Consider the following 27,436-nt stretch of genomic DNA (forward strand, 5'->3'; position numbering starts at 1 on the left):
TGATATTTGAATAAAATGTACTTAATTATACATAATATTTTTGGTCTTTGTTTAAGATCATTTGTGGTATGTTTTAGTATATATTCAATATTTCTCATGAGACTTTTAAAATATTTATCGTAAGGTTTTTTAATCTTTATTGAATGTTTTATAGTTTGATTGGGTTTAGTGGACAGGACCAATGTTTTACAAAACGGACTCGGATTCGGACTCGGCCGAGGATCGACTCGGAAACGGAAACGGAAACGGCAATGACTCGGCCGGCTCGATTTCAATGACTCGGTCGTTGTAAAAAATACATTAAATATTTATTTTTTTTATAAAAAAACATAATTTTAAATAGTTTAAACATAATTTTAAATATTTTCATTCAAGTTTCCAAACACACAACATTATAATATACATGGAAGACAACATATGATCAAAGTAGGCTCATGAACCAATCCATTATATCAAAATGGTACGGTGTACCCAATGGCAATAGTAAATACATAGTTAACTGTAGTCTGTCATACATGATCAAAGACTCAAGAGTCAAAACAAAATACAAATAACCAAGGAGGCTAGTAGCTACTGGCTACTGCCAGAGGAGCCAAGATCATCTCGACCAATCTCTGGATCATCATCATCAGAGGCAGAGCCAGACAAGGGGCCCCATGGCTCCTCCTCATCATCATCGTCTCCAACTGCAACTGTAGAAGTGGTGCCAGTACCAGTACCACTAGGCTGTGAAGCAGATGCAAGCTGAGATAGAGTACAAATGCGGCTGCGCTTCTGTCGTGGCTGAGCAGAGGAAGGCGAAGCACCTACAACTGGAGTCCTACTAGCTGGCTGTGAGACTGAGGCTGGTGGATTGGGATCTGCATTCAACTGAACACGCTGCAGTGGATCTCCAACATCAAGTTCATCAAGATCCTCATCAGGATCAAACTCTGGTAGACGACTCTCCACTACCCAATCTGATGTTGGATCAATGTCTTCCAACACAATGGGATCTGAATCAGGTCTTTTGTTCAGCAATTGGTTCCGTCTGAGCCGAAGGTTGTATTGGACAAAAACTAGATCATTCAACCGTTTTTGCTCCAAACGGTTTCTCTTCTTTGTGTGAATCCTCTCAAAGACAGACCAATTGCGCTCACACCCAGATGCACTGCAAGTTTGACTCAAAATACGAATTGCAAACCTTTGCAATTCAGGGCACTGGCCACCAAAGGCCTCCCACCATTGTGCTGCAAAAAACATAGGAGTGTAATGAATTATGAGTTAGATGAAGGCTGAAGCTCAACAAAATTACAAATTATATCTAACTTGAAATTGAGAAATTGAAAATTGAAATTTTTGTTTACCTGGCTCATCTGCTTCTCTTGCAATCTTTGCTAGGTTCTTCCCAAAGGTACCTGTTGCATTGGTGAAGGATGTGACCTGCTGATGTATCAGTAGCTGATCAGACTCCGATGGGACCATGCGCTCAATGCAATCAACCAGTCCATCTCTGACCTCCCCCCTCAAAGCTCCTGACTCCTTAGCTTTATAATGATACCGTGGGTTCAAAAAATACCCAGCTGCATGTATAGGGCGATGGAGTTGATTGTTCCATCTTTCATCAATGATTGCCCAAATGGGCCCATACTTTGCCACTCTATCCTTGTACGCTGCCTTTATTTGCTCCTTTGCTTGATCCATAGCCTCATAAATGAAGCCCATAGCCAACCTTTCCCCATCCACCAACCGCAACACCTTAACTAGTGGCTCAGCAACCTTCACAATCTCTGTTGCCTTTCTCCAAAAAGTTTCATCATGGACTTTCCTTCTCAATTCTCTGCCTTCTGGTTTGTTAGACCAACTGCTATTATTCCAATCATCACTGGAAAACATCTTTTGCAAGTTTCTATGTTGGGAAAGCATAGATTGCAATGTCAAAAAATGTGTAGCAAATCTAGTGATGGCAGGCCTAATAATATCCTTGCCTCCAGTGTGTTTCCTCATGATACTCAAAACCAGTGTATGATTGTAGATAAATTTTGTTATGCTTTTGGCATTATCTACAGTGTTTCTGACCCAATCTAATTTCCCAATATCCTCAAGCATGAGGTCTATGCAATGTGCAGCGCATGGGGTCCAAAAGATGGTCTTGTGTTTTTCCTCTAACAGTCTACCAGCAAGAACATAGTTAGAGGCATTGTCTGTGATGATTTGAACAACATTAGCCACCCCCACACCCTGAATAACCTCATCCAATAGCTGAAACAACAAGTGGCCATCTTTTACCTTATCAGATGCATCAACTGATTTTAAAAACATGGTTCCCTGTGGGCAGAAGACAAGAAAGTTTATGATGGTACGGTTTCTTTGATCAATCCATCCATCTGACATGATGGTACACCCTGTTCTTGCCCATGATTCCTTGAAATCTTGCAAATACTCATTAATTGATGTAATTTCTTTCTGCAAACGAACCCCCCTTAGCTCTTGCATAGTAGGGCCTTTGAAGCCTTTTCCAGCAGCATGTATGGCCTCAAACATAGGCTCATAATATGGTGAACGAGCAGCATTAAAGGGGATATCAGCATCATACCACCATCTAGCTATGTAGTCACAAGCAGTCTCCCTCAATTCTTTCTTCCAATGGTCATCTAAAGTGGGCTGAGAAAGACCTTTACTAACTTCAGGACCATGTGCATCTGATGGAGAGGAGCCTGAGTGAGTGAAAAAACTTTTGATAGTCCCATCACCCTTCATTCTACCCTTTCCCTTATCTTGAACAGAAGCAAAAGAGGGAGGAACATAACGGAAAGGGTTTGATGCATCAATTTGAGGGATAGAGGAAGAACCCTCAAACTCATAGTGGGGGTTGGCAGCCATCATTCTTTGTATCTCCCTCTTCCTCCCAATTTCAGCCTGTATCTCTTTTTGCCTAGTCTTATCTGCTTCAAATTTTTCAAAGCTTTCCAACAAAGTCTTTCTAATCTCCCCAATTTCGGGGGATTTACATGCAGTAATATTGCCTTTAATCCCTGCCAAGTGTTGTTTCAGCCTATGAATCCCCCCAGGACCTGACTTAATTTTCCTATGGCAAAACTTGCAACACATCTCATCATCAACCATTTCAACATATGCCCAAGCAGCATCTTTTGCTCTAGGTGCCATTTTTTGACTAGGAAAACAATCTGAAAATGAAAAAAAAAAATAAAAATTGATTCAATGTTCATTTATTTGACTAAAAACACTCTCTAAGCTATCTTTATATGCACCTAAAATTTAATAAGTAAAAACAGATTTATAGAGGTGGAAAAAAATACCTCCAGGCAGAAACTGCCTCCTCAAACTTGCTCCAAAAATCAGCTCCTCAATGCTGCTCCAAATGGCTGCCCAAGAAGCTCCTCACTCCAGCTACAATGCTCCTCCAAGACTCCTCACTGCTGCTCCAAAACAAGCTCAAGAACTGCTCACTAACTCTCAAAGAAGACTCTCACTCAAATGCATAAGACTGCTGTGAGTGAAATGAGAGCATTTGGCTGTCTTAAATAGAGTTTTGGAGGGGGAAATGGACCCCAAATGCATTTAACTAATCACATAAACCTTTTCATGTCCACAAACCCTAACCAAATCAGCTCCAAATCAGCAAAAAATTAATTTTTTTAAAGTGAAAACGCTGCCCAGCCGGTTCCAATCGGTACGGCCGTTTTTTGACGTGACCCGGCCGGGTTGACCGGGTTAGCTATGACCCGGCCGAGTCATTGGCTGACTCGGCCGGGTCATAGCTGACCCGGTCACCGAGCCGGGTCATAGGGCCGTTTTGAAATTTTTTTGGTTGACCCGGATCGAAACGGCCGTTTCGGAGTCAACCCGGCCGTTTCGTAAAACAATGGACAAGACATTAATGCAAGTCCTAATGGTCCATGATTCCATAGGTGTAGTGGGTAAAGGTGAATGTTGTGGCATATGTATGGTCCCTTATGTGTTTTAATTTAAATGTGAGCCATCTTACATTATTAACCATTTGTTTAATTATTGAATGCAATGCAATGTAGGTAAAAGAATGCGGGGGATCGTTGATGAAACTACTTAAATATTTTCATGAGAGAGACATTATAGTAGAGGGCAGAGGCAAAGGCGGAGGTTAGTTTTCTTTTGGTGCAAAATTCATACATGATATGTTATGTAATATTTATTGTTGCAAATATTATAGTTTTCTCTCTCATTTAGGATTTATGATTTTTGGTGTTTACATAAGATGTACTTTCTAGTCCATAAGATTACAAATAAAATTTTTAGTTTGCATTTCAGATTCTCATAGATATTTTGATATTTGTTTCATATTTCTCATAATATTTCATGTATATTTAATATTTTTCAAAATATTTTCTAGCCTCTATTTAATACTTATTTATTTTTTGGTGTGCAGGGTCCCTTTGTTTGGCCATGGATGCTTTTTGCAATTGTAGTGCAAAGTCTATCTCTTATTTGAGTTTTTATGTTTACTTTGTTATTTTGGTTGTATTTTTCTATTGTTGGTCTTTTTTGTTTCTATTGTTGTTTTTTTAATGTTGTGGCTCTTATATCTTTGTATTTGTGAGCATGGCCATGCTAACTTATGGTTTGGTATTTTTTTTCTTGTTTGTTTTTTGAGTTTATTTTCTTTTGTTCATATTTTTTCTGGATTCAATGGGTGGGGAAATTAAGGAAGACCTCAACAACCCATTGTGTGGGTTTAGGGTTGATGCAGAGTCTATAAGCGCAGTGGGCAAACACAAATGAGGTCTAAACGGTGGAATTTACTTGTTTATGGGGAAATGTGAAGGGAAAGGCGAAAGAGGTATGTTTGGGGAACTTGTTTGTTACTAAATTATATGGTTTCATGCCCATTTTGAACTCATTTGTTGCTTCATCTTTGTATGATGTATGTTCGTTGACATTTTGTGCAATACAGATCTAGAAAGGTGAAGGACTAGTGGTGAAACTATTGAATATATTCGTATGATGTGAGGCACCATAGCAAAGGTATAATTGAATGTATATTATATAATTTGAGATTTATTTATATAATGAGTGTTATGCAAATGTAGGTAAAGGTAGGTGGAGGAACATTGATAAAACTACATAATTATTTTTGTGTGAGATCCTTGCAGATGTGTAGGAGGTCACAAGTGTAGTGGACAAAGGCGAATGAGTTATGTATGGGGAAATTTACTTGTTTATGGACAAAGGTGAAAGATGTATGTATGAGGGAACTTACTTGTTTGTTACTAAATTATATGGTTTTGATGTCTATTTTAATTTAACTCATTTGTGGATTCATATTATATCATGTGCATTTGTTGAAATTTAGATGCAATATAGATCGAGAAAGGTGAAGGACCACTAGTGAAACTTAATATCTTTTTGTGATGTGAGACACCATAGCAAAGGTATAATTGTTAGGCGGATAAATCTCCCTTGTTGACAAGAGAAATCTCCCTAGATCCTAAAGGAAACTAGAAACAAACAGACAATTGAATGACTCTTTCCCTAAGCTTATTCTGTTCGAATTGTAAATACAAGAGTAGGAGAATAAGCCTCTTACCTATTTGCGAAATGCTTGATGAAGATCCCTGCTCTGTCTCGATGAAGCTTCCCAATGCTAAAAAAGGCCTGCAAAAAAGACCTACAATCACAGGCATAAGAGAGATCAAAGGCATATGCAATCATAACAATTCAAACAAGCTTAATCAAATGATCAAGGAGATTATAAATTGAGATTATCTTAATGAATATCAAAAGAAGCATAAATCATTCATCATTTCAATAAGACAATACAATGGAAAAAATGATTCATTTGTATTAATTCAAGGATAAAAAAGAGCCTTACAACCTTACAACCTCTGCCTTGATGTCATGAGGTTCCTCCCAAATGCCTCTAAACCTCTCCTTAGTTGATAAGCCTTCCAATCTAAATCCAATAGCATAAGTGCATCTTTTCTGAACCTCCCAATCCCTCTATCCTCTAGTCAATTTATAGTTCAAGAGGAAGAAGTTTCAGATCCAAAAGAGAAGGATGAGATTCTCTAATTGGGGGTTTAGGGTTCCTTGATGAAAGGGAATTAGCTCCATGATTTGAGGGGTATGGCTTCATAGATATGACCTAGAAGCTTTCAGTTGGGATATATATGACCAACAATGCTTCTGGAATTCACTTTTTGTTTTTACTTTTCTTTGAGTTATTTGCTCTGTCTATAGTGGAAGACAAAGCGCAGTTTTGCGCAGTTTTCGGGGATAGAAGCTGCAAATGCGTAGAAACTGACTAGGAAAAGCGCGCAGGTCATACTTAACAAGTCATAAAGCCATTTTACCCAAAATTCACATCTTCTTCAAGGGTTTTTGATTGTTTGACTTTTAAGGGAGTGTACTGGAACATGTTTATGGATATTATACTATTTCAGATTTATTTATATAATGAATGCAATGTAAATATAGGTAAAGGAGAAGTTGGAGGAGCATTGATGAAACTACAAAAATATTTTTGTGCGAGAGAGTTGCAGATGTGTTGGAGAGTGTAGAGGCAGAAAGCAAGTGTAAAATTCTGGGAAGATTTTTTCCCTAGGATTTCTTAATAAATATTCTTTTGCCCATTCAATAATGACACAAACAATCTTTTTAATAGTACAGTATGGTAAGAGCCACAACAATGTCACTGCTCATTCAACCACATATAATGCAATAGTTCATCCAACAGTAATTGTGGTTCAACCAATCAACAAGTTCCAAATCCAACATAATGTAACCAATGAGAACTTATGTCCTATCTAACAATGACCTGTACCATGTGTACATATTCACAGACAAAATAGTGCACAACTAGTAATCCCTTGCGAATTCTGGACATAAGAATTGATGAATATCCTCAGGACGAATTTGTTACAGGAAGATTAACCAAGGATCACTGGTCAAGGATGAATTCCTTAGATGGTTGCTTTTTCGAAACTACCTCCTTGCAGTCCGACCCTTGTAATGAAATTGAATGACATTGGAAGCCTTTTCTTGCCTCACATCTTCAACTCTAGAGCATGTGCTCAAAATTCCATTTTCCTTGAGGTGCCAAGCTTTCATTCCTAAATTGCAGAAAATGCAAAAGAGTCTTGAAGTTTCTTGGCTGAGAGCCAAGTTCTTGCAGCACTTTGTATATGTATAGAAACTACTTTAATCCTGAGGCATTGCCATCTTCGATTTCAAAGCTTCATGCCATGATTGAATCAAAATAACCGCCTTTTCTTGGGCTTCCTTTCAAGAGAATGGTTTTGTTGCTTCACTTTGACCTAGCTTGTCTTTGAATGAATGATCTGTAGAATGACTGAATTTTGATAGCTACCATTTTTTCTTTAGATTTGCAATGCTTTTGTTCAATAGGTCTAGCTGGCACTGTCTTTTCAAAATTGCCAGAACCCATCCTGTTTTGTAGAGTACATGACAAATTCCCAAACATTGGTTTTCTTTCAAGAAGCATGGCTGAAAGGAATGCCAACATAATGATTTCATTCTGTTCATTATATGATGGATCCCCTTCAAGGAAATCAGTTATCTGTATGAACTCTGGAAAATTATCCAACTATTTAATCACATTTCATACTAGCCCATATTTGGGAGTAGAAGCCTCAGTTGCAGAAGTTGCCACCAACGCCAAGGGATCCGTAACTTGAGCTTCCTATAGACACTGAGTACCAAACATATATCCTGGTAAGTAGAAGTCTATAAGGTACAAAATTGGTTCTCCATCAGCAAATGATGATTTAAATTGTCTACATGCTCCACATACAAATTCCTTGAATCCATTTCAGCATCATCTCAATTATTGTAGGTGCATTTTTTAAAGGCCTAACTAGATTTAAATCTTCAGATCCCCTGATAGGAGCATCCTTATCTAATGTCATAAGTCTTTTACTCAAGTCTACATTTCCATCCTTTGAGCCGAGCTCATCATTTTTGCAAAATATATTGACTGTCATAATCACATCAATAATGTGGAATCCTGTCAGATTACAATCAAATTTGCATACCTTCTTGTCAATTGTAATGATAGGAGCAACAACCGTACAGGAATTTTCATTGGTAGTGTTACAAGCCGGGTTAGAAATTCCTTGTGGCAGAGCAACAAATAGATTCAAATTATTTTTACTGCTAGAGCCATTTGATGTAGTGACACTCATTGCCAATGAATGATTTTTAGCCAACACTTCGCCACCAACTGGCTGATTTTTATAAGTAGTACCAATATGAAAACCAAGAGAAGTATCAACATGCTTATTTTCCTTATACAAAACCTTGTGCTTGTTGTCTTCTCTGATTCTTTCATCTTCATAACTATAATCCAATTTCGCAAGAGCTTTTGTCTGTTGCTCCTTTGTTCTCTCTTCTTCTTTATGAGTAGATGCCTCAATGTTACCATCTGCCTTCAGATCCAACAGAGATGTTGTTGCACAAGTTTTTCATTAACTACCAAACTAGACACCTCATGTTGAATGAAAGGAGACTCCCTTCTTTGACAAATGGTCATTTGAGGCATTACCCAAAGAGTGCCAAATGGCTTTGTTACATGTTGTGGTATACTGGCCATTACATTTTGATGTGTGCCCTTGCCACAATTTTGGGCCTACCTTTGTACTTAATGTCACAAAACTTCTGAAAGGTTAGGGATTTCTGAGTCTTCTCTTTTACATTTGGTACCCTTTCCAATAATCTGAAGTATCGTTATTTTGTTGTGGAGGTCCATAATTCCTTGTTTTCTGCCTTTCTAGGAATTGGTAAACAAGGTCTGGGAGTCTTCTAATTGGCTATCCTAGAGCTATTAGGTTGAATAGGAATACTTGCATTATTCCCAAACTGTGCAGGACACTGAGTTAACAACTGTTGGTTTTGTTGCCATTGAGTAGCCATAACTTGCTTGGTCCTTTTCCAAGACTGCTTGTGCCAATCTTCCATTGAAAACTTCTTGAAGGTCCTGGGTTCGTGAAATGAACCCAGTTATTCACAAGTTGGCAGGGTGAACCAACTCTAATACCACTGTAAAATTCTAAGAAGATTTTTTCCCTAGGGTTTTCTCTCAGATAACTAGGATTTCTCATTAAATATTCTTTTTCTAATCCAGTGATGACAAAAACAATCTTTTTAATAGTATAATATGATAAGAACCACAACAATGTCATTGCTTATTTAACCACATATAATGCAATAGCTCATACAACAATATTTGTAGTTCAACCAATTAACAAGAAGTTCCAAATCCAATAGAATATAACCAATGAGAACTTATGTCCTATCTAACAATGACCTGGACTGTGTGTACAAATTCACAGACAAAATAGTGCACTAGTAATCCCTTGCGAATTTTGGATAGAAGAATTGATGAATATCCTCAAGCTGAATTTGCTACAGGAAGATTAACCAAGGGATCACTGGTCAAGGATGAATTCTTCAAACAACTAACCAATTTTGTCTAGGATTTGTTGATTCTTCCTTCTTAGTTGCCTCAGGAATCTCCTTCTAAACCTGTCTCAGAGACTGCAATTATCTCAAGAGGTTTAGTCTGCACAGTCTCTAATCAACCCACCAAAAAAGCCTCAGATAGATTCAATCAAAACCCTTGGACTGCTTTAGAAAATGGTATTGTTTTGGCCAAGGAGGATTTCACACAAGATCAGTGTCAAAGAATTTGGCTTGCCTACCTCAGATGAATTTCAGGTGCTTCAGGAGTTTTGTCTTTCTGGCTTCATGGGGTCTTGGTTGCCTTAGGAAATTCCATTTTTCTGCCTTAGGTTCGTTTTGCTGGCCTTAGGGTGATTGTGGCTTGTTTCAAAAGAATTTTATAAACCTTAGAGATCTTCAATCTTGGGTTTTGCCTCATATTTCCTCCATAGGAATTCACTTCCTTCAGATAGATGGTTTCCTTGCTTTGCTAGAACAAAATAAAGAAGATAAAAATCCATCCTTGCGATTGCAACCCTGTATCTTAGCCCTGCGGCTATGACTTTGTGGCTCGGCCTTGTGGCTGCAAAAGCTGCCCATCCTATTTTCTATAGGATAGATTTGCGGGTAAAATAATCAGGCAGTCTTCCAATTCAAGCCAGAGATGCTACAAATTACTATGTGGTGCCAGAACTTCAATTTGTCCCACAATTAGCGTCACCTTCAATTGGAAATGATACTGAATTATGACAATATCAAACATAATCAGATCCCACGATTTGTCAAATAGATAACAAAAGATAAAGAGAAAAATGCTAGCTAGGGTAAATCTTTCACCACTAAAATTAGTAGAGGAAAAGAGGTCTTAAAACCCTTAGAGCTTTAGGCTCAAGAAAATCAAAGCTATTCCAATCCAATAGATGATTTATATATTTTTCCATGGGCTCCCAAATGTAAGGGGTTGTGAGTGCAACTCCCAATTTTGGGTCTTTTGCCCCAACCGACCCAACTTTTGCACAATGTTGCCCTGAAATTTGAAAAATTAGGGTTTTACCCCTTTATCAAAACTATATCCTATAGGGTTGGATAAGCTATTTCGTCCTTCCGTAGGCAATCAATTCATAGGGAACATTACAATCCTCCCTTCTCAACATTCCTTGTCCTCAAGCAATGGCATGTTTAGGTGTCGTGTAATTTCCCTTTCAACCTTCAAGAATACAAAACTTTTATCGTTCCCTTTTCTAAATCATTTTGTTAATTGACGATGTCATCACACAATAGTTGTTGCTTATACTTTCCAAATCATAGGTGAGATTTGGGCTAAAAGTACAGTTGTGTGTTACTATTGAAGGAAGTTCTATGTCAGCTGAAGTTTCTCCTCTCGGCATAGTAGTAGTCTTCAATAACTTTGGCAAAAGGTTGTAGGAAGTTGATTCCCATCTGTTGAGAAATCTATAGGGCAATAGTTAAGATGATTTCTCTTTCTATGATAACTGCTTGTGATGTCTTTTTACTTTTTCTTACTTTATTAACTTCTTCACGTATTATTATATTCGAATATCATCAAACAACTGCCAAAACAAGAACAATAGTACAAAAGAACACAGAATGTAGAGTACAAGCTAGGGCCAAAACCTCTCCACTTGAGAGGAAAAACTGCGAAATATCCTCTTCTTATGGATTCTTCAATTAACGAATTCCAAGACCTCTAAACCAAGACCAATACCCTCCAAGACCAAGTCCAACCTTTATGAATGATGTGCTTCCCTTGTCCAACTCAAACCCAATCAAATCTCTTCCAGCAACATAACTTCGACCCCCAACATTAGAATTTCGGCCTCAATTGCAGGTTTGAAAATTTTGGCCCCCTGCAACTGCTACTGAATCCACACGTGTGAGCGAAATCAGGCTTCCAAGGCCTCCCAACAACTTTGCTTTCCTTCCTTCCTTGTCTAGGGCTAGTAGGTGACCTAGTAGACGCTTCTTCCAATGGATTTGCACCTCTTCCATTAGATAGATAAATTTGAAGCAAACCCTAGCTTTTTTCTTTGCATGTGTGGGAGAGAATTAGCCCAAAAACAATCTTTCTTCATCCTCTTCCTTCTTCGCTTGCCTTCTTGCCCTTCTCCTTTGCTTGAACAAGTGAGTGATGAATGTGTCACAAGGAGGTCGAGTTCCCTCCTTTATATAGGCTTCTCAAGGTGGACGTGGCTCCTCAAAATAGGCCGACTTCCCAGTTGCCAGGCCGACTTGGTCTTGAAGGGTATTTTGACACTTTTAATGACAAAAATAATTTTCTTTACAAGTTACAATGTGGTTAATGGGTTCGTCAACTTATGACAATGATTCTTTTGACTTCTTGACCTAGGACAAACTCTAGAAGCACTCATTAGGTGCTTGACCTATAAATAAAAGACCTTGAGCATGAAACCCATGCTCCAAAAATATTAATAATAATTTTCTTTAATTTTGCAATATACAAGAATCAAAAGTACATTTCATATTTATGAAGACCGAACCTAGTTACACATTTTTCAACACTCCCTCTTAACTAGGGAGGTATTCATAAATGGTACATGGACATTCTCAATTTGAAGAGATCTCATAAGAGGATTCGGATTGGTAACCCATTTGTTTAGCATCATGTTAACCAACATGGTCATATAGCAAGGCCTTGACTAACAACTCTATCTCTCCACAAGATCAGAGCACAATGCTGGCAAGACCAATGATTTATAGACACTATCATCATTGTTTCTTAAGGTACATACCTCACCTGGGTGTTCACAGAGTATGACCTTCCTTGGACTATTCTTATCTTGGATAGCTAGTCCTCAAAGAATATCGGTCCACAACTACTCTTATCTTGGATGCTCTAACTGCTAAGTTATGGTATGTTCTATGCTTAGAGCAATTTACTTTTCTTTCTTATTATTATTCATAGATTAGCAATCACACGTGCACAAGTAAAGTGCATATAGAACATTAAACTATCAACAAAAAACAAGCCAAGACAAGAGACACAAGATGTGTTGACTAGCCAGGAACAAACCCCACAATGTGTGGGGAAACCCTTTGATCAGATCTTCTTTTATCTTCAATAATTCAGCAGAGAGAAATAGTACAATAACTCTGATTTATATCAACAATAGAAACCCTAGATCAGTAGCATCAGCATTAGCGGCTTCATCATCAAAACTAGGGTAGACGATATCTCGCAAATCGATCGTCAGATCGGCTTGATTCCACCACCAAAAGTTGCAGCCTTTAGAGGAGGTTCAGATGAACCTACAATGTAGTTTAGATGAGGAGATATTCTAGTCTACGCAGGTCAAACTTCACTTCTGCAGTTGCAGCTTAAGTTTCAACAACTTCCTTCAAACTAGGGTAGTCAATATCTCGCAAACCGTCTGTCGGATCGATTTGATTCCACCACCAGAAGTTGCAGCCTTCAGAGGAGGTTCAGATGAACCTACAACGCAGATCAAAAGAGGAGGTTTGATGGTCCACGTTGGCAAAGTTTGGATCTGGAGTTGCAACTTCAGTTTTAGCAGCTCCCGGCTTCACATGTGTGAGAGAGAGACACTTTTCTATGTTGGAAATAATACTGAGAGGGGGGGTGAATCAGTATTATCAGATCAATCAAACTTTTCAATTTCATACTCAGAAACATATACGCTACTTCAATTAAGTGAACCCGCGTGTACACGCTACTGTGTCTAATGAAACTCGCGTATATCCAGAGATCTTATAATTCAGTTAGCTTAATCTTCAGTAAATGCATCAGATCATTATTAAGCATATTAACAGTAAACAGGTGCAGAATAACAGAACAGAACATCACACAAGAGCCACACACATGAACACAAAGATATAAGGTGGAAACCCAATGTGGGTGAAAACCACCTGCTGCAAGTCATCTCAATCTTCTTCTTAATAAGAAAATCCTTTTACAATATTTGTACTGGTGCAGTCTTGTACCAGTACGGGAGCTACAACCCCCTTTTGCTCTTGTACTAGCCGATCCATTTACTAGTACGCAGGCTGCTACCTACTACAATGCTCCAAAGATCTCCTTTAGCTTTTGTACTAGCTTAGATACTAGTACGTAGGTGCTTGCCTACAATCTTCTCACCTCCAGGTACCACGTTTCATCAATTTTCAGACTGGATACACTGAAGTGCAACACATAATCTGTAAGGCCACTTTTCATCCAATTTTCATACTGGACCCATAACTATCATTGAAGCTCAAAACAATCATCAAACTCTGAATCACTGAAACCCTGTTAACAACAGTCACCAGAACACAGAGCAGACACAGAACTCTGTAATAACCATCAAATCCATCTGCAACTTCAAATATTAAGATTTACAATGTATACGCTACTTCGATGAATCAAACCCGCGTGTATACGCGCTTTTATCAAAGCCAACCCGCGTACAGATCTAAAAATAATTTCTATCAACTTGCAGCTGTACCAGACATCAGTCATACTCATAACACTTATAGAACTATACATGCGTCAGTATGTAGATCTAGAATAAGCATCATAAAGATAGTTCATTTCAAACCATTTGATCCCGATCTCTCCTTAGATCTAGTTCTCCATCAACCGATGAGATCTCTCCTTAGCTCAGATCAAGCAATGCATCATCAACCCATAACCTGCATACTGGATCTAATGCTTCATCAGATATTCAAGACATTTCAGATACCCTTGCCTAATGATTTCCTTCTCCTTATATAGCCTTAGGCCTTGCTCAATACCAAGAGCCAAAACCATAGTAACACAATACCATCAACTTCAAAACTAGGGATCGACACGCCCGTCGAGACACAATGGTCCGAAACCATAGGCACAACTTCCAAGGACTAACCGCCATGGACCAAAGGTACTTTTCCACATACACGCGCTTTTGCTGAAGCCAACCTGCGTGTACACGCGACTTGGGCTTAACGAACCTGCGTGTATGAACTTTCTCTTCTTCTTATAGTCTGATCATCAATTCCTTGCTGCTGACCTTCTGCACTATGATTTGTCATCAGTGTGGTTTGCCATCAAGGACAACACTTATCTCATAATGCCAACAATCTCCCCCTTTGGACTTGATGGCAAAGCTAACTTGTCACACTTAGAACTATCATCTGATTCCTTTGAGCTGTCCTCCATCAGTCACATCTGATATCTCTTCTGAAGATTCATCCAGTTATACATAAGTGAGATATTCTTCTATGAGAGGGTTGCCATCAAGTACAACACATGCATCATAATGCCAACAATCTCCCCCTTTGGACTTGATGGCAACAACACCAAATCACTCTCCCCCTTTGACATCAAGGGCAAAGGGTGGACCAAGATATTCTCTTCCTTTGCTGAATCATTCCACTGTCCATACTCCCCCTGAGTACCTGCTGAAATCTCTGAATAATCTCCCCCTTTGTATATGCCAAGGTGTACCAATCTGTCCATGCTCCCTCTGAGTACATGCTGAATCTCTGTTCTTGCTGAAGTGTGCTGATCATGCTCTCCCTGACTGTAAGCAAGGTCTACAAAAGATGTTCTTCAAGAAGAACATGACTCTATACATCATAAAGGACCTTCCTATCACTTAGGACTCATACATACATCCATCTCTCAACTAAGTGAGGATATACAAAAATTGACTCATCCACCCAACCAAGTGGGAATACATCAAAATTTTACATATGACAACCAATCACATTGCATCAATCATCCCAGGCATAGTGGGGAAACCAAAATAGGCCGTTACATGACCTTGACACCATGAAAGAGATACCACAAAAGAGATATATGACATAGAGACGAAATAACTAGACCAAGACTTATGAAAGTCACCAGCAGCATCTGATATTCACCATTCAGATCAGCAACCAAGAGATCCTTCTGTTCTCCTTTCGCCTTTGTTCCTCCTGAAATCAACACCAAGTGTGAACTAGAACCAAAAGCTTTAAGATAATGCCAACAATGCATCATTGGAAGATTATCTGCTCCCCCTGAACCTGTGCCAGATGATCTCTTGTCAGACCTATATCAGACTTTCTGCAACCAACATCTGTCCCTGCTGATTTCCTTCAAATCTCCATATACGCGTCTGTATACACATAAACAGGCGTATATACGCAGATATCCCTTACGAAACACGCGTACACCATATACGCGACTATCCCCTTGTAAAATAGCGTATGCACGCGGATATCCTTTAAACAACACGCGTACACAAATTTCCATATCAGCAACCTGTAAATGTCCTGTAGAGAATAAGTCATCAACCTATAACAAGGTATGTCTGCATCAATTCATCCCTTTGAACAGAATTCAGAGTCATTCACATGTGTGAAACCACCATAGCCATTTCATCAAGCTCTACATGATCCAAGTATCATTACTTGGGAACATCTGCATCAATCAACACATGCAAGTATCAACCTATCATTATATAGATAAGAACTCATCACCACGTCTCCAACAAAGCAACCTTGAGTAGTCATCCATGTATCAGCACTATGTATCTTGAGCTTAAGCTCATTTGACAAAACTTCTTGATATCATCAACAGCAACAATCCTTATTCACAAGAGTGCCTGCATCATAACTGTATGATCTTTATGCATATGACAGCAGCAGTATATGAGTGACTCATCATCAAGTGAGGAAGATGTGTATTCAAGCTTTGTACTTCTCCTTGTCCTTATGAAGATCACCATGTAAGCATCATATATGCATCATCAAAGAATCAACCATAAATCTGATCTGAACATCTTCTATGTAACTTCAAGAATCATATGAGAGTTTATCATAGACAACTCACAACCACATCATAGCAAGATATATCATTTAGCCATATAAGAATCATCACCAAGGATTATTAACCATAATGCCAACAATGAATTACTAAAGGCATATGCTCCCCCTCAACTAGTGCCATCTGTTAGATCTGATCATGCATATATCAGCAATAAGCATCAAAACATCATCATCCTCAAGTTAGGATCAAAACACTTCTAGACATCATACAAGTAACAAAACATTTCCACACATCCTCAGCAGACTGTAGCTATTAACCAATAGAGCAAATAATGGACTGAATCATATCAGATCCCTTTTCTGAGCCTGTCCCCACTGCTTTTCCTCAGACTGACATATACGCGACTTTGCAGTGTCTAACTCGCGTATATACGCAACTTCCATTTATGAAACTTGCGTATGAGTTTCAGGACACTGAAGTTTTACACCTTCAGCTTCCTCTGAGTTTATTATGTCTGTGTTGTGCTGAACCTGAGTATTTTGTGCTGTGCCACATCTTTCTGTCTGTACTTCCTTCTTCTTCCATATCTTCAAGTGTGATGTTGTTTTCTCCTTTTGGTGTGATGTCCGTCCTTTGTTCCCGCATTGCTTTGCTATATGTCCAAGTTTGTTACATGCATAACATCTTACATGTTTCATATACCTCCTGTAGCAATCAGCAGCTTTGTGACCAAACATATTGCAAGCAAAGCAATATCCATTAAAGTACCTTGAATGTGATGATCTTTCTGCATGATGGTCTTGAACTCTTTTTCTTCCACATCTGGCTGCAACATGTCCAAGATTATGACATACATAACATTCAACATTATTCATAGGAGGAGTAAAATATTTTCTTTGAGGAGTCTCTTTCCTTGATTGTTGATGGGGTTGACCTTTCATCTCTTTGTTGATCATTTTAGATTTCTCTTTAGAGTTCCTTGCCTCACCTTGTGAACTAGATTCACCTTCAACAGATTCATGAAAACCAAGACCAGTCTTGATAGCAGGAGACCTTTGACTACTAAGAATATCATCCAAGGCTTTACTACTATCTTGAAATCTCAAAAGTTTATCCTTTTCTTCTAATTTACCTTTCAAGATATTTACCTCAACTTGAAGTTGTTCCTCCTTTTCTAGACATCGCTTCTTCATGTCTTCTCCATCTTTACTTCCTTCTTCCAACTGATGCTTTAGTTTGAGAATCTCCTTTTCTTGTTCTTCATTCAAATCCTGCTGCATTTGACGAACTCGGAAGGCACATTCTAGTTGAGATTTTAAGCTGGTGACTTCGTTTTCTTGTTTTGCAATAGCTTGGAGAAGATCTGTATTCTGCTTCTTTGATTCTTCAAGATCTCCTTTTAGTGAGAGGATTGTAGCTTCAAGATTTTCATAGTAGCTGGATCTATCTTTGAGTTTCTTGATGGTTGTGCTTCTTTCGTTGACTTCTTTTCTTAATGATGTCACTTCATGCTGCAATTTTTGACATTGGTCTTCCTTGTCCTTGAGTAGCTTTCTTACCTCGTTTCCTTCTTCTAGTTGGGCCTTTAGTTTGGTAACTTCTTCTTTGAAAGCACATTCCCTTTTGTTCAATAGATCTTGTTGATCTTTAACCTTGTCTGCAAGCCTTCTAAATACTGCCTCTATTTGATACTTTTCTTGCTCACCCATAAAAGCATGTTCAGTAGTTTCACTATCACTTCCATCACTTTCACAAGGAAATATAGCAGGAACATCAGAGGATAACACATTCATACCTGATAATGATTCTGAATCTAATTCTGAATCTGATTCTGAATCTGAAGAACTTCTTATACCTAATCCCCAATCGACTCTCCCACTGTCATAGATCTTCTGAGATGTCTTCTTCTTCTTATGAGCTTTCTTCTTAAGCTTCTTTCCCATTGTTCCACGGATCTCCTTCAAGCGATCAAGCTTCTACCAAAGGACCTGCTCTGATACCAATTGTTGGAAATAATACTGAGAGGGGGGGTGAATCAGTATTATCAGATCAATCAAACTTTTCAATTTCATACTCAGAAACATATACGCTACTTCAATTAAGTGAACCCGCGTGTACACGCTACTGTGTCTAATGAAACTCGCGTATATCCAGAGATCTTATAATTCAGTTAGCTTAATCTTCAGTAAATGCATCAGATCATTATTAAGCATATTAACAGTAAACAGGTGCAGAATAACAGAACAGAACATCACACAAGAGCCACACACATGAACACAAAGATATAAGGTGGAAACCCAATGTGGGTGAAAACCACCTGCTGCAAGTCATCTCAATCTTCTTCTTAATAAGAAAATCCTTTTACAATATTTGTACTGGTGCAGTCTTGTACCAGTACGGGAGCTACAACCCCCTTTGCTCTTGTACTAGCCGATCCATTTACTAGTACGCAGGCTGCTACCTGCTACAATGCTCCAAAGATCTCCTTTAACTTTTGTACTAGCTTAGATACTAGTACGTAGGTGCTTGCCTACAATCTTCTCACCTCCAGGTACCACGTTTCATCAATTTTCAGACTGGATACACTGAAGCGCAACACATAATCTGTAAGGCCACTTTTCATCCAATTTTCATACTGGACCCATAACTATCATTGAAGCTCAAAACAATCATCAAACTCTGAATCACTGAAACCCTGTTAACAACAGTCACCAGAACACAGAGCAGACACAGAACTCTGTAATAACCATCAGATCCATCTGCAACTTCAAATATTAAGATTTACAATGTATACGCTACTTCGATGAATCAAACCCGCGTGTATACGCGCTTTTATCAAAGCCAACCCGCGTACAGATCTAAAAATAATTTCTATCAACTTGCAGCTGTACCAGACATTAGTCATACTCATAACACTTATAGAACTATACATGCGTCAGTATGTAGATCTAGAATAAGCATCATAAAGATAGTTCATTTCAAACCATTTGATCCCGATCTCTCCTTAGATCTAGTTCTCCATCAACCGATGAGATCTCTCCTTAGCTCAGATCAAGCAATGCATCATCAACCCATAACCTGCATACTGGATCTAATGCTTCATCAGATATTCAAGACATTTCAGATACCCTTGCCTAATGATTTCCTTCTCCTTATATAGCCTTAGGCCTTGCTCAATACCAAGAGCCAAAACCATAGTAACACAATACCATCAACTTCAAAACTAGGGATCGACACACCCGTCGAGACACAATGGTCCGAAACCATAGGCACAACTTCCAAGGACTAACCGCCATGGACCAAAGGTACTTTTCCACATACACGCGCTTTTGCTGAAGCCAACCTGCGTGTACACGCGACTTGGGCTTAACGAACCTGCGTGTATGAACTTTCTCTTCTTCTTATAGTCTGATCATCAATTCCTTGCTGCTGACCTTCTGCACTATGATTTGTCATCAGTGTGGTTTGCCATCAAGGACAACACTTATCTCATAATGCCAACATTCTACCCAGTAGAGAAGAGACTCTTTTCTGCGCAGTAGAGAGAGAGAGATGTGATGAGATGAGTGAGTGCAAATGAGGAAAAGTCTTCCTGTATTTATACACAACTGTTGATATTTGAATAGATGCGACTGTTAGGCTTCTGAGCCTACATGAGTTGTAGGTCGGCTTGATAATAATTCCATAATCAAAATCAATTCATATCTCCATGAATAATTATCGGAATCGGATGATCTTTAGATCAATCCTAAACCTCTCGACGAGAGGAATCTAATGAACATATTATCAGCCATGAATAAGATGACCCACATGAAGTTTGGCCTTGGTTGCCAATTTTAACACTCCCTCTCAATTAGGGAGAACTTCATCTGCAATCTGTGTGTCGCTCGCTACTATTCATCCATCAAATGCACTTCCTTGTACAGCCTGACCCTTGCCCTGCTCAGCTCTATTCTGCCTGTTTTTCCCTGTACTGATCTGTACGGCTCTGCTCTATTATGCGTTACTCTGCTTTTGTCCGAATTATGAAGAAGAAGAAATGATCGAGGATGTATCATACTAACTCAAAGTCAGTCTTGGAGTATGTACCACTGGTCCCAGACCAGTCTCAACCAACCTGAAGTCAGCGTTATTGTGAGTACAACTCCTACCACTGGTCCCAGATCAGTCTCAACCAACCCGAAGTCAGCGTCATAGTGAGTACAACTCCTACCACTAGTCCTAGACTAGTAACATCCTCCACTGACTCAAAGTCAGTCTCAGAGTGTGTACCACTGGTCCCAGACTAGTAACATCCTCCACTGACTCAAAGTCAGTCTCAAAGTGCGTACCACTGGTCCCAGACCAGTAACAACCGACCCGAAGTTAGTGTCATAGAATGTACCACTCCTACCACTGGTCCCAGACCAGTATCATTGATCCTAGATCAATGGAGGTCATCCTAGCGCAGGGAGTACAGTAGATACAACGATGCGTCCATCGATACTACTATGGTCCTTAACTTAATTTCCCTGCTCATTGATCAGATGAGAGGTACTTCCCATGAGTCCCAGACTGCATGGGTAGGATGTCTCGACAGGAGAACTAATCAATCCTGTCCTCACAGGTGAAAACATCAATTCTGCTACAATTGCCATGGAGAACACATCAATCCAGGCCTCACAAGAGAACACACCAATCTTGCTACAATCGCCACGGAGAACACATCACTCCAGGCCTCATAGGAGAACACATCAATCCTGCTACAATCGCCATGGAGAACACATCAATCCAGGCCTCACAGGAGAACTAATCATCCTGCTACACAGGAGAGCGAATCATCCTGTTCCACAAGAGAGCGAATCATCTTGTCCCACAAGAGAGCGAATCATCTTGTTCTAGTGCGCACCACCAGGGGAGGGTGAGTCACCCTGTGGTCGTATGTTGCTCGAGTAAGAACTGCTAGCCTTCGGAGCTCCCAAAGCTCAATGTATGCAAACTGCAGGACCCTTGTACAAGGGTTTCTTGACGACGCCAAGTCGTTTGGGAAAATCACAGATTAGATCTTTCCTTGGGGCTTTGACAAGGTGTATCGACCTGTACATCATCTTAATGCAATGGAGCCTCCTTGCTCATCGACTTACCATATCCCAGATGATGTCTATCTGCTGGAGCAATCGACGAATACGGGATTCCTCAATAATCAAATCCCACGTCTGGTTGTTACAGAGAATCACAGTGGTATCTAATGTAAATCCAAACAACTCACTGAAGAGCTTTCGCAACCAGACTGCCTCACAAGAGGCCATGCTAGCAGCAATATACTCTGCTTCGGCAGTGCTCAAAGCCACCAACTTCTGCTTCCTGCTCATCCAGGATATCGAAGCAGATCCCAAGGTGAAACAACACCCGGAAGTGCTCTTACGGTCCACCACACTGCCTGCCCAATCAGCATCAGTATATCCAAGTAGTCTCACATCTCCGGCAATGTATCTTAACCCATTAGTAATTATGCCATGAAGATATCTCAGAAGATTCTTGGCATCAATCCAGTGAAGCTCAACCAAATATGAGCTCACAATGCTAACTGCAAAACATATGTTTGGACGAAGGTTCACTAAGAACCTCAATGCGAATGAGTTTATGAAACTTGGAGGCATTTCCCAAATTTGGTTCGACATCACTACCATATAACTTCTAAAAGTTAAGATCCTCGAGGTAGTCACAGGCTTGCGGTCCATCATACCGAATATTTCCAATATATTTACCACATATTTTCCTTGAGATAGGAAAATTTCCCCTGGCTTCTACCACACTTCAAGTCCTAGGAAATAGTGCATCGGTCCTAGGTCCTTCATTTCAAATTCAGAAGCCAACTCCCTCTTACATTTGTGAATGAGAGGGTCTGCACTTGTTAGAAAGAGGTCATCCACATACAACACCAGTATGAGAGGCTTGTCATCTTCAACCTTAAGGTAAAGGTTAGGATCGGCTTCACTCTTAGTGAATCCCAGCTTCATCAAGTAGTTATCGATCCTCTCATACCATGCTTGGGGTGCTTGCTTCAGCCCATAGAGAGCCTTCTTCACCCTGCATACATGAGATTTTCAATCATAAATCTCAAATCCTTCGGGTTGCTCCACATAGACCTCTTCTTTGATCAAACCGTGCAAGAACGTGGTCTTGACAATGTAGGTTCCATCCCTGTGAAGTCACAAGGGCTATGATCAAGCGGATGGTCGTATATCTGGCAACAAGTGCAAATATCACATCATAGTCTAGACCTTCCTTCTGGGAGAAACAACGAGCAACAAAAGGAGCCTTATACTATTCCATACTTCCATCTGCTGCAGCTTTATCTTGTAAATCCATTTTGAAGTAACAATTGTCTTGTCCTGGGGTTTGGGAACTACTTCCCAGACATCATTCTCCATAATAGACTCATATTCTTTGGTCATAGCATCCTTCCATACTTGATGCTTGATGGCATTTGAGAATGATGAAGGCTTATTTTGTATGATCGTGCTCATGATGGTCAGGTATCCCTGATACCTTTTAGGTTTCTTACTTTCACGGAAGGTTTCTCGGTGTGCAACATGTCCTTCAGCATCATCAAGTATCCCCCTCAGCCATGAAGGCCTCTGCCTAGAAGAGGAAGGCTCAGGTGGATAAATAGGATCCATGGGTTCTTCCACATCAGGCATTGTTACATCATCTACCCATAGAGACAGCTTCCACAATTGTACGGTTCTTCCTTTCCGCCACACCATTCTGCTCAGGAGTATGTGGTGTAGTAGTCTCCCTCTTAATGCCAACCTCAGATATGCCTGAGTGAACCAACTGTAATATATCGGAGGTCTTGCTTTGGCTTGAGGGGAATGGTCCCCTTTTGAGCTTTCCTTTGACACATCTTGGACATACACCTTCTTTCTCTACCCGGAATTTGGGCATCCCTATCACCATTTGTCTTACACCGAGTAGAGCTTTATAATGAAGGGGGGCAAACCTCCGATGCCAAAGTTCGGACTGAAGAGATGTGTCATAAGACATGACACCTAGCGGACTTCCATCGACCTGATATAATGAATCAACACGAAACCCAAGAGTAAAGGCATCTTTAACATTATTTTTCCATATACGTACCTTGCCATTGCTGAAGGTTACGTTGTAGCCTTTGTCTTCCATTTATGAGATGGACACCAAGTTCTTTTTGAGATCAGGTGCATTTAATACATCCTGGTATTTCTAGCCTTCTTGAATGGCTGTCCTCTTCCTTGATTCCCAACTCTCCTCTTACCTTTGCTATTGAATTTGTCATTCCTTTGATTGCCATCAGAGGGATTTTGATGATCGTCCCCATGTGAGTCCTTTCTATCAGGGCACTCCCTTGCATAGTGACCTGCTTTATCACATATGTAACATTGCCCTTTTCTTCCACCCTTAGGTCCAGCCTTTCCTTTTGATTAGTCCCGGAATTATTTCTTTTCTTAGCATGAGAAGAAAAGGCAGTAGGAGGACCTTTAGGCATGGGCATTTCTTGCTCTTCTACCCTTGTTTCTTCTTGAATGCATCTAGCCATTAATTCCTCAAAACCTGGAATTATATTATTGTTCAGAAGAGTAGTCCTGAACACATACCATTCGGATGGTAATCCTTCTAAGAGTCGTGAGTGCCATTTCTCTGTCAGTAATAGTCTCCCCAATAGATAGGAGATCGTTCTTGATCTCGGTGATTCTTAAGAAGTATGCTTGCATACTCTCATCTGTACCCTTCTTGATTTCCCTCAGTTTATTTTTAAGAAACAAAACTTGATTTGCATCATTAACTTTAAATATACTCACCAGTCTATCGTAGATTTCCAGTTCAGAGATGTAGGCCACCAAGTGCTTGTCGATAGAGTCCCGGATGATCTTCTTTGTTTTGACTTCTCCATTTTTCCATTTGTTCCAGGCAGCAGCAGATGCATTTGATGGAGGCTCAACAATATTACCTCTTACATGGTCCAACACTCCTCGATCTTCTAGGGTTAGATTGATAGACATCTCCGTGATAGTCAGCTTTCTCACGGAGGTTGTCTTCGGCACGAAAGAGTGTTGAGGACCCCATAGTTCTTTTGGGATAGCCTTGCCAATCTTCTCTTCGGTGATTGATCTTGCTCTTGCTCGGGCTTTGTCTTCACCTCAGCTCTGATACCATGTTAAGTTATGGTATGTTCTATGCTGAGAGCAATTTACTTTTCTTTCTTATTATTATTCATAGATTAGCAATCACATGTGCATAAGTAAAGTGCAGATAGAACATTAAACAATCAACAGAAAACAAGCCAAGACAAGAGACACAAGATGTGGCAGCTAACTAGGGACAAACCCCATAACGTGCGGGGAAACCCTTTGATCAAATCTTCTTTTATCTTCAATAATTCAGTAGAGAGAAATAGTACAATATCTGATTTATATCAGCAGTAGCAAACCCTAGATCAGCAACATCAACATTAGCGGCTTCATCATCAAAACTAGGTCGGACGATATCTCGCAAACCGACCGTCGGATTGGCTTGATTCCACCACCAAAAGTTGCAGCCTTCAGAGGAGGTTCAGATGAACCTACAACGTAGTTCAGATGAGGAGATTTTTTGGTCCACGCAGGTCAAACTTCACTTCTGCAGCTACAGCTTTAGTTTCAGCAACTTCCTTCAAACTAGGGCAGTCGATATCTCGCAAACTGTTTGTTGGATCGACTTGATTCCACTACCAAAAGTTGCAGCCTTTAGAGGAGGTTCAAATGAACCTACAGTGCAGATCAGAAGAGGAGGTTTGATGGTCCACATTGGTCAATGTTTGGATCTGTAGTTGCAGCTTCAGTTTCAGTAGCTTCTAGCTTCACATGTGTGAGAGAGACCCTTTTCTGCGCAGTAGAGAGAGAGAGGTGTGATGAAATGAGTGAGTGAAAATGAGGAAAAGTCCTGTTTTTATACACAACTGTTGATGTTTGAATAGATGCCACCGTTGGGCTTCTGAGCCTACATGAGTTGTAGGTCGGCTTGATAATAATTCCAAAATCAAAATAAATTCATATCTCCGTGAATACTTATCGAAATCGGATGATCTTTAGATCAATCCTACACCTCTCAACGAGAGGAATCTAATGAACATATTATTAGCCATAAATAAGATGGCCCACATGAATTTTGGCCCTAGTTGCCAATTTTAACACTACCTCATCCTCAAAGAGTCTTGAATGCCAGATGCTTACCCAATCCTCCATTATGTCTTCCCAAGTGAAGACAAGAATGATGTGTCTATCTCTCCCTCTCAACCGGGGAGGATACATCAACCAAACCAAGCTTGTCTATCAAATACATAAGCTTTTTATTAGGAAGGGATTTTGGTAATATGTCAGCTACCTCCTCATCATTGGAGATGTATTGTAACTACATCACACCATCTTGTACTAGCTTCCGAATGTAGTGATACTTGTTGTTGATATGCTTTGTCTTTCCATGGAATATTGGGTCTTCAGACAATCGTATACAACTGGTGTTATCACAGTGTATCACCGTAGGGTCCATTGGTCCTTCAAATAGGTTGGATAACAACTTCCTTAACCAGAAAGCTTCTATTCTTACTTCACAGGCTGCAATAGTGCTCCTTCCATCTTGCTCAATGTCTCCCCAATCGGAATATGTATATCCAATTAAGTGGACATCATTCCTTCTATCATATTTCAGTCAGTAGTGGATGGTTCCTTGCAGATATCTTAGTATATGTTTTGATGCTATCCAATGATCATGCCTCGACTCCACTTGGAATTGACTCAGAACATTTATTGCAAAACATGTCTGGTCGAGTATTCACCAAGTACATCAGTGAGCCAATCAATTGTCAATACTTGGAAGGATCCACATGGCTCGATTCAAAACTCAGTATTTTTAAGTGCGTGATCATCGAGGTTGTCATTGGTTTGCAATCCATCATGTCAAACCTCTTCAACATCTTGATCACATACTTTCCTTGACCCAGATAGATCTCATCAGGTCCTTGCCCGACTTCCAATCCCAAATAGTAGTGAATCAGCCCTAGATCCTTCATGTCAAATTCTGCTACTAGTTTCTTCTTACACTCTTCAATTCAACCTTCCACACTTGTCAAGAGAAGATCATCCACTCACAGAAGAATGATTACCGACTCTCCCTTCACAACCTTAATATAAAGGTTCAGATCAACAAAACTTTTTGTGAAGCCTAATCTATGTAGGTATGCATGCATCCTAGCATACCATGCCCTTGGTGTTTGCTTGAGGCCATATAATGTCTTCTTCAATCTGCAGACATATGCCTTTTTGTCTTTAACTTCAAATCTCAAGGGTTGTTCTATATAGACTTCCTCATCAATTGTGCCATTTGTTGAGAAATCTATAGGGCAATGATGAGAGTGATTTCCCTTTTCTTGATGACTGCTTGTGATGTATTTTAACTTTTTCCTATTTATTAACTTCTTTACTTATTATTATGTTTGTATATGATCAAACAACTACCAAAACAAGAACAAGAACACAGAATATACACATCAAGTTAGGGCCAAAATCTCTCTAATTGAGAGGAAAACCCGCAAATCCCTTCTCTTCCTTATATATTCTTCAATTGACGAATTCTAAGACCTCTAGACCAAAACTAATACCCTCTGAGACCAAGTCCAACCTTTCTAGATGATATGCTTTCCTTGAACAAGTCAAACCCAATCAAATGTCTTCCAGTAGCACAACTTCGACCACCAGCTGCAGAATTTCGGCCTCCACTACAGACTTGAAATTTTCGGCCCTACTGTAGTTGTTGTTGCCACATGTGTGAGCTTTATTTTAACCTTCCAAGGCTTCCTTAGACCTTCGCTTAGCTTTCTCTGACTTGTGGAGCTTGAGGATGGCTTCTTGTGACCTTCGCTTGACCTTCTTTCCTTCCCTTCCTCAAGATTGAACTTGTAGAGGAAAACCCTAGATTTACTCCACTATAGACCTGAATTTTTTGGCCCTCCTGCAGTTGTTGTAGCCACACGTGTGAGCTTTGTTTTAGCCTTCCAAGGCTTCCTTAGACCTTCACTGGGCTTTCTCTTACTTCTAGAACTTGAAGATGGCTTCTTGTGACCTTCGCTTGACCTTCTTGCTTTCCCTTCTTCAAGATTGAACTTGTAGAGGAAAACCCTAGATCTGCTGCAAAAACCCTAACCTTCCTTCGCACGTGTGAGAGAGAAATAACCCAAAA

General features: G+C 39.8%; 1 protein-coding gene across 1 annotated transcript; it reads right to left on the reverse strand.

Annotated features, from left to right (window-relative positions):
• Positions 1-507: 507 nt before the first annotated feature.
• Positions 508-2,798, reverse strand: LOC149235453 (uncharacterized). Its single transcript, XM_089461397.1, has 2 exons — positions 1,347-2,798; positions 508-1,229 (listed from the first exon to the last, which is right to left on the reverse strand). The coding sequence occupies exons 1-2, from the start codon at positions 2,737-2,739 to the stop codon at positions 571-573; spliced, it is 2,052 nt and encodes a 683-aa protein (XP_089317523.1). The 5' UTR covers positions 2,740-2,798; the 3' UTR covers positions 508-570.
• Positions 2,799-27,436: the final 24,638 nt, after the last annotated feature.

This window comes from Pinus tabuliformis, chromosome 8 (assembly GCF_031772625.1).
Source record: "Pinus tabuliformis cultivar Carrire ecotype Pingquan chromosome 8, CPIR1, whole genome shotgun sequence".
Lineage (NCBI taxonomy): Eukaryota > Viridiplantae > Streptophyta > Pinopsida > Pinales > Pinaceae > Pinus > Pinus tabuliformis.

Coding starts and splice junctions, on each gene's coding strand:
- LOC149235453 (XM_089461397.1), bottom strand. CDS start 2,739: ATGAAGGGTGATGGGACTATCAAAAGTTTTTTCACTCACTCAGGCTCC. Junction 1,230..1,346: donor AAGAGAAGCAGATGAGCCAG/GTAAACAAAAAT, acceptor TGTTTTTTGCAG/CACAATGGTGGGAGGCCTTT.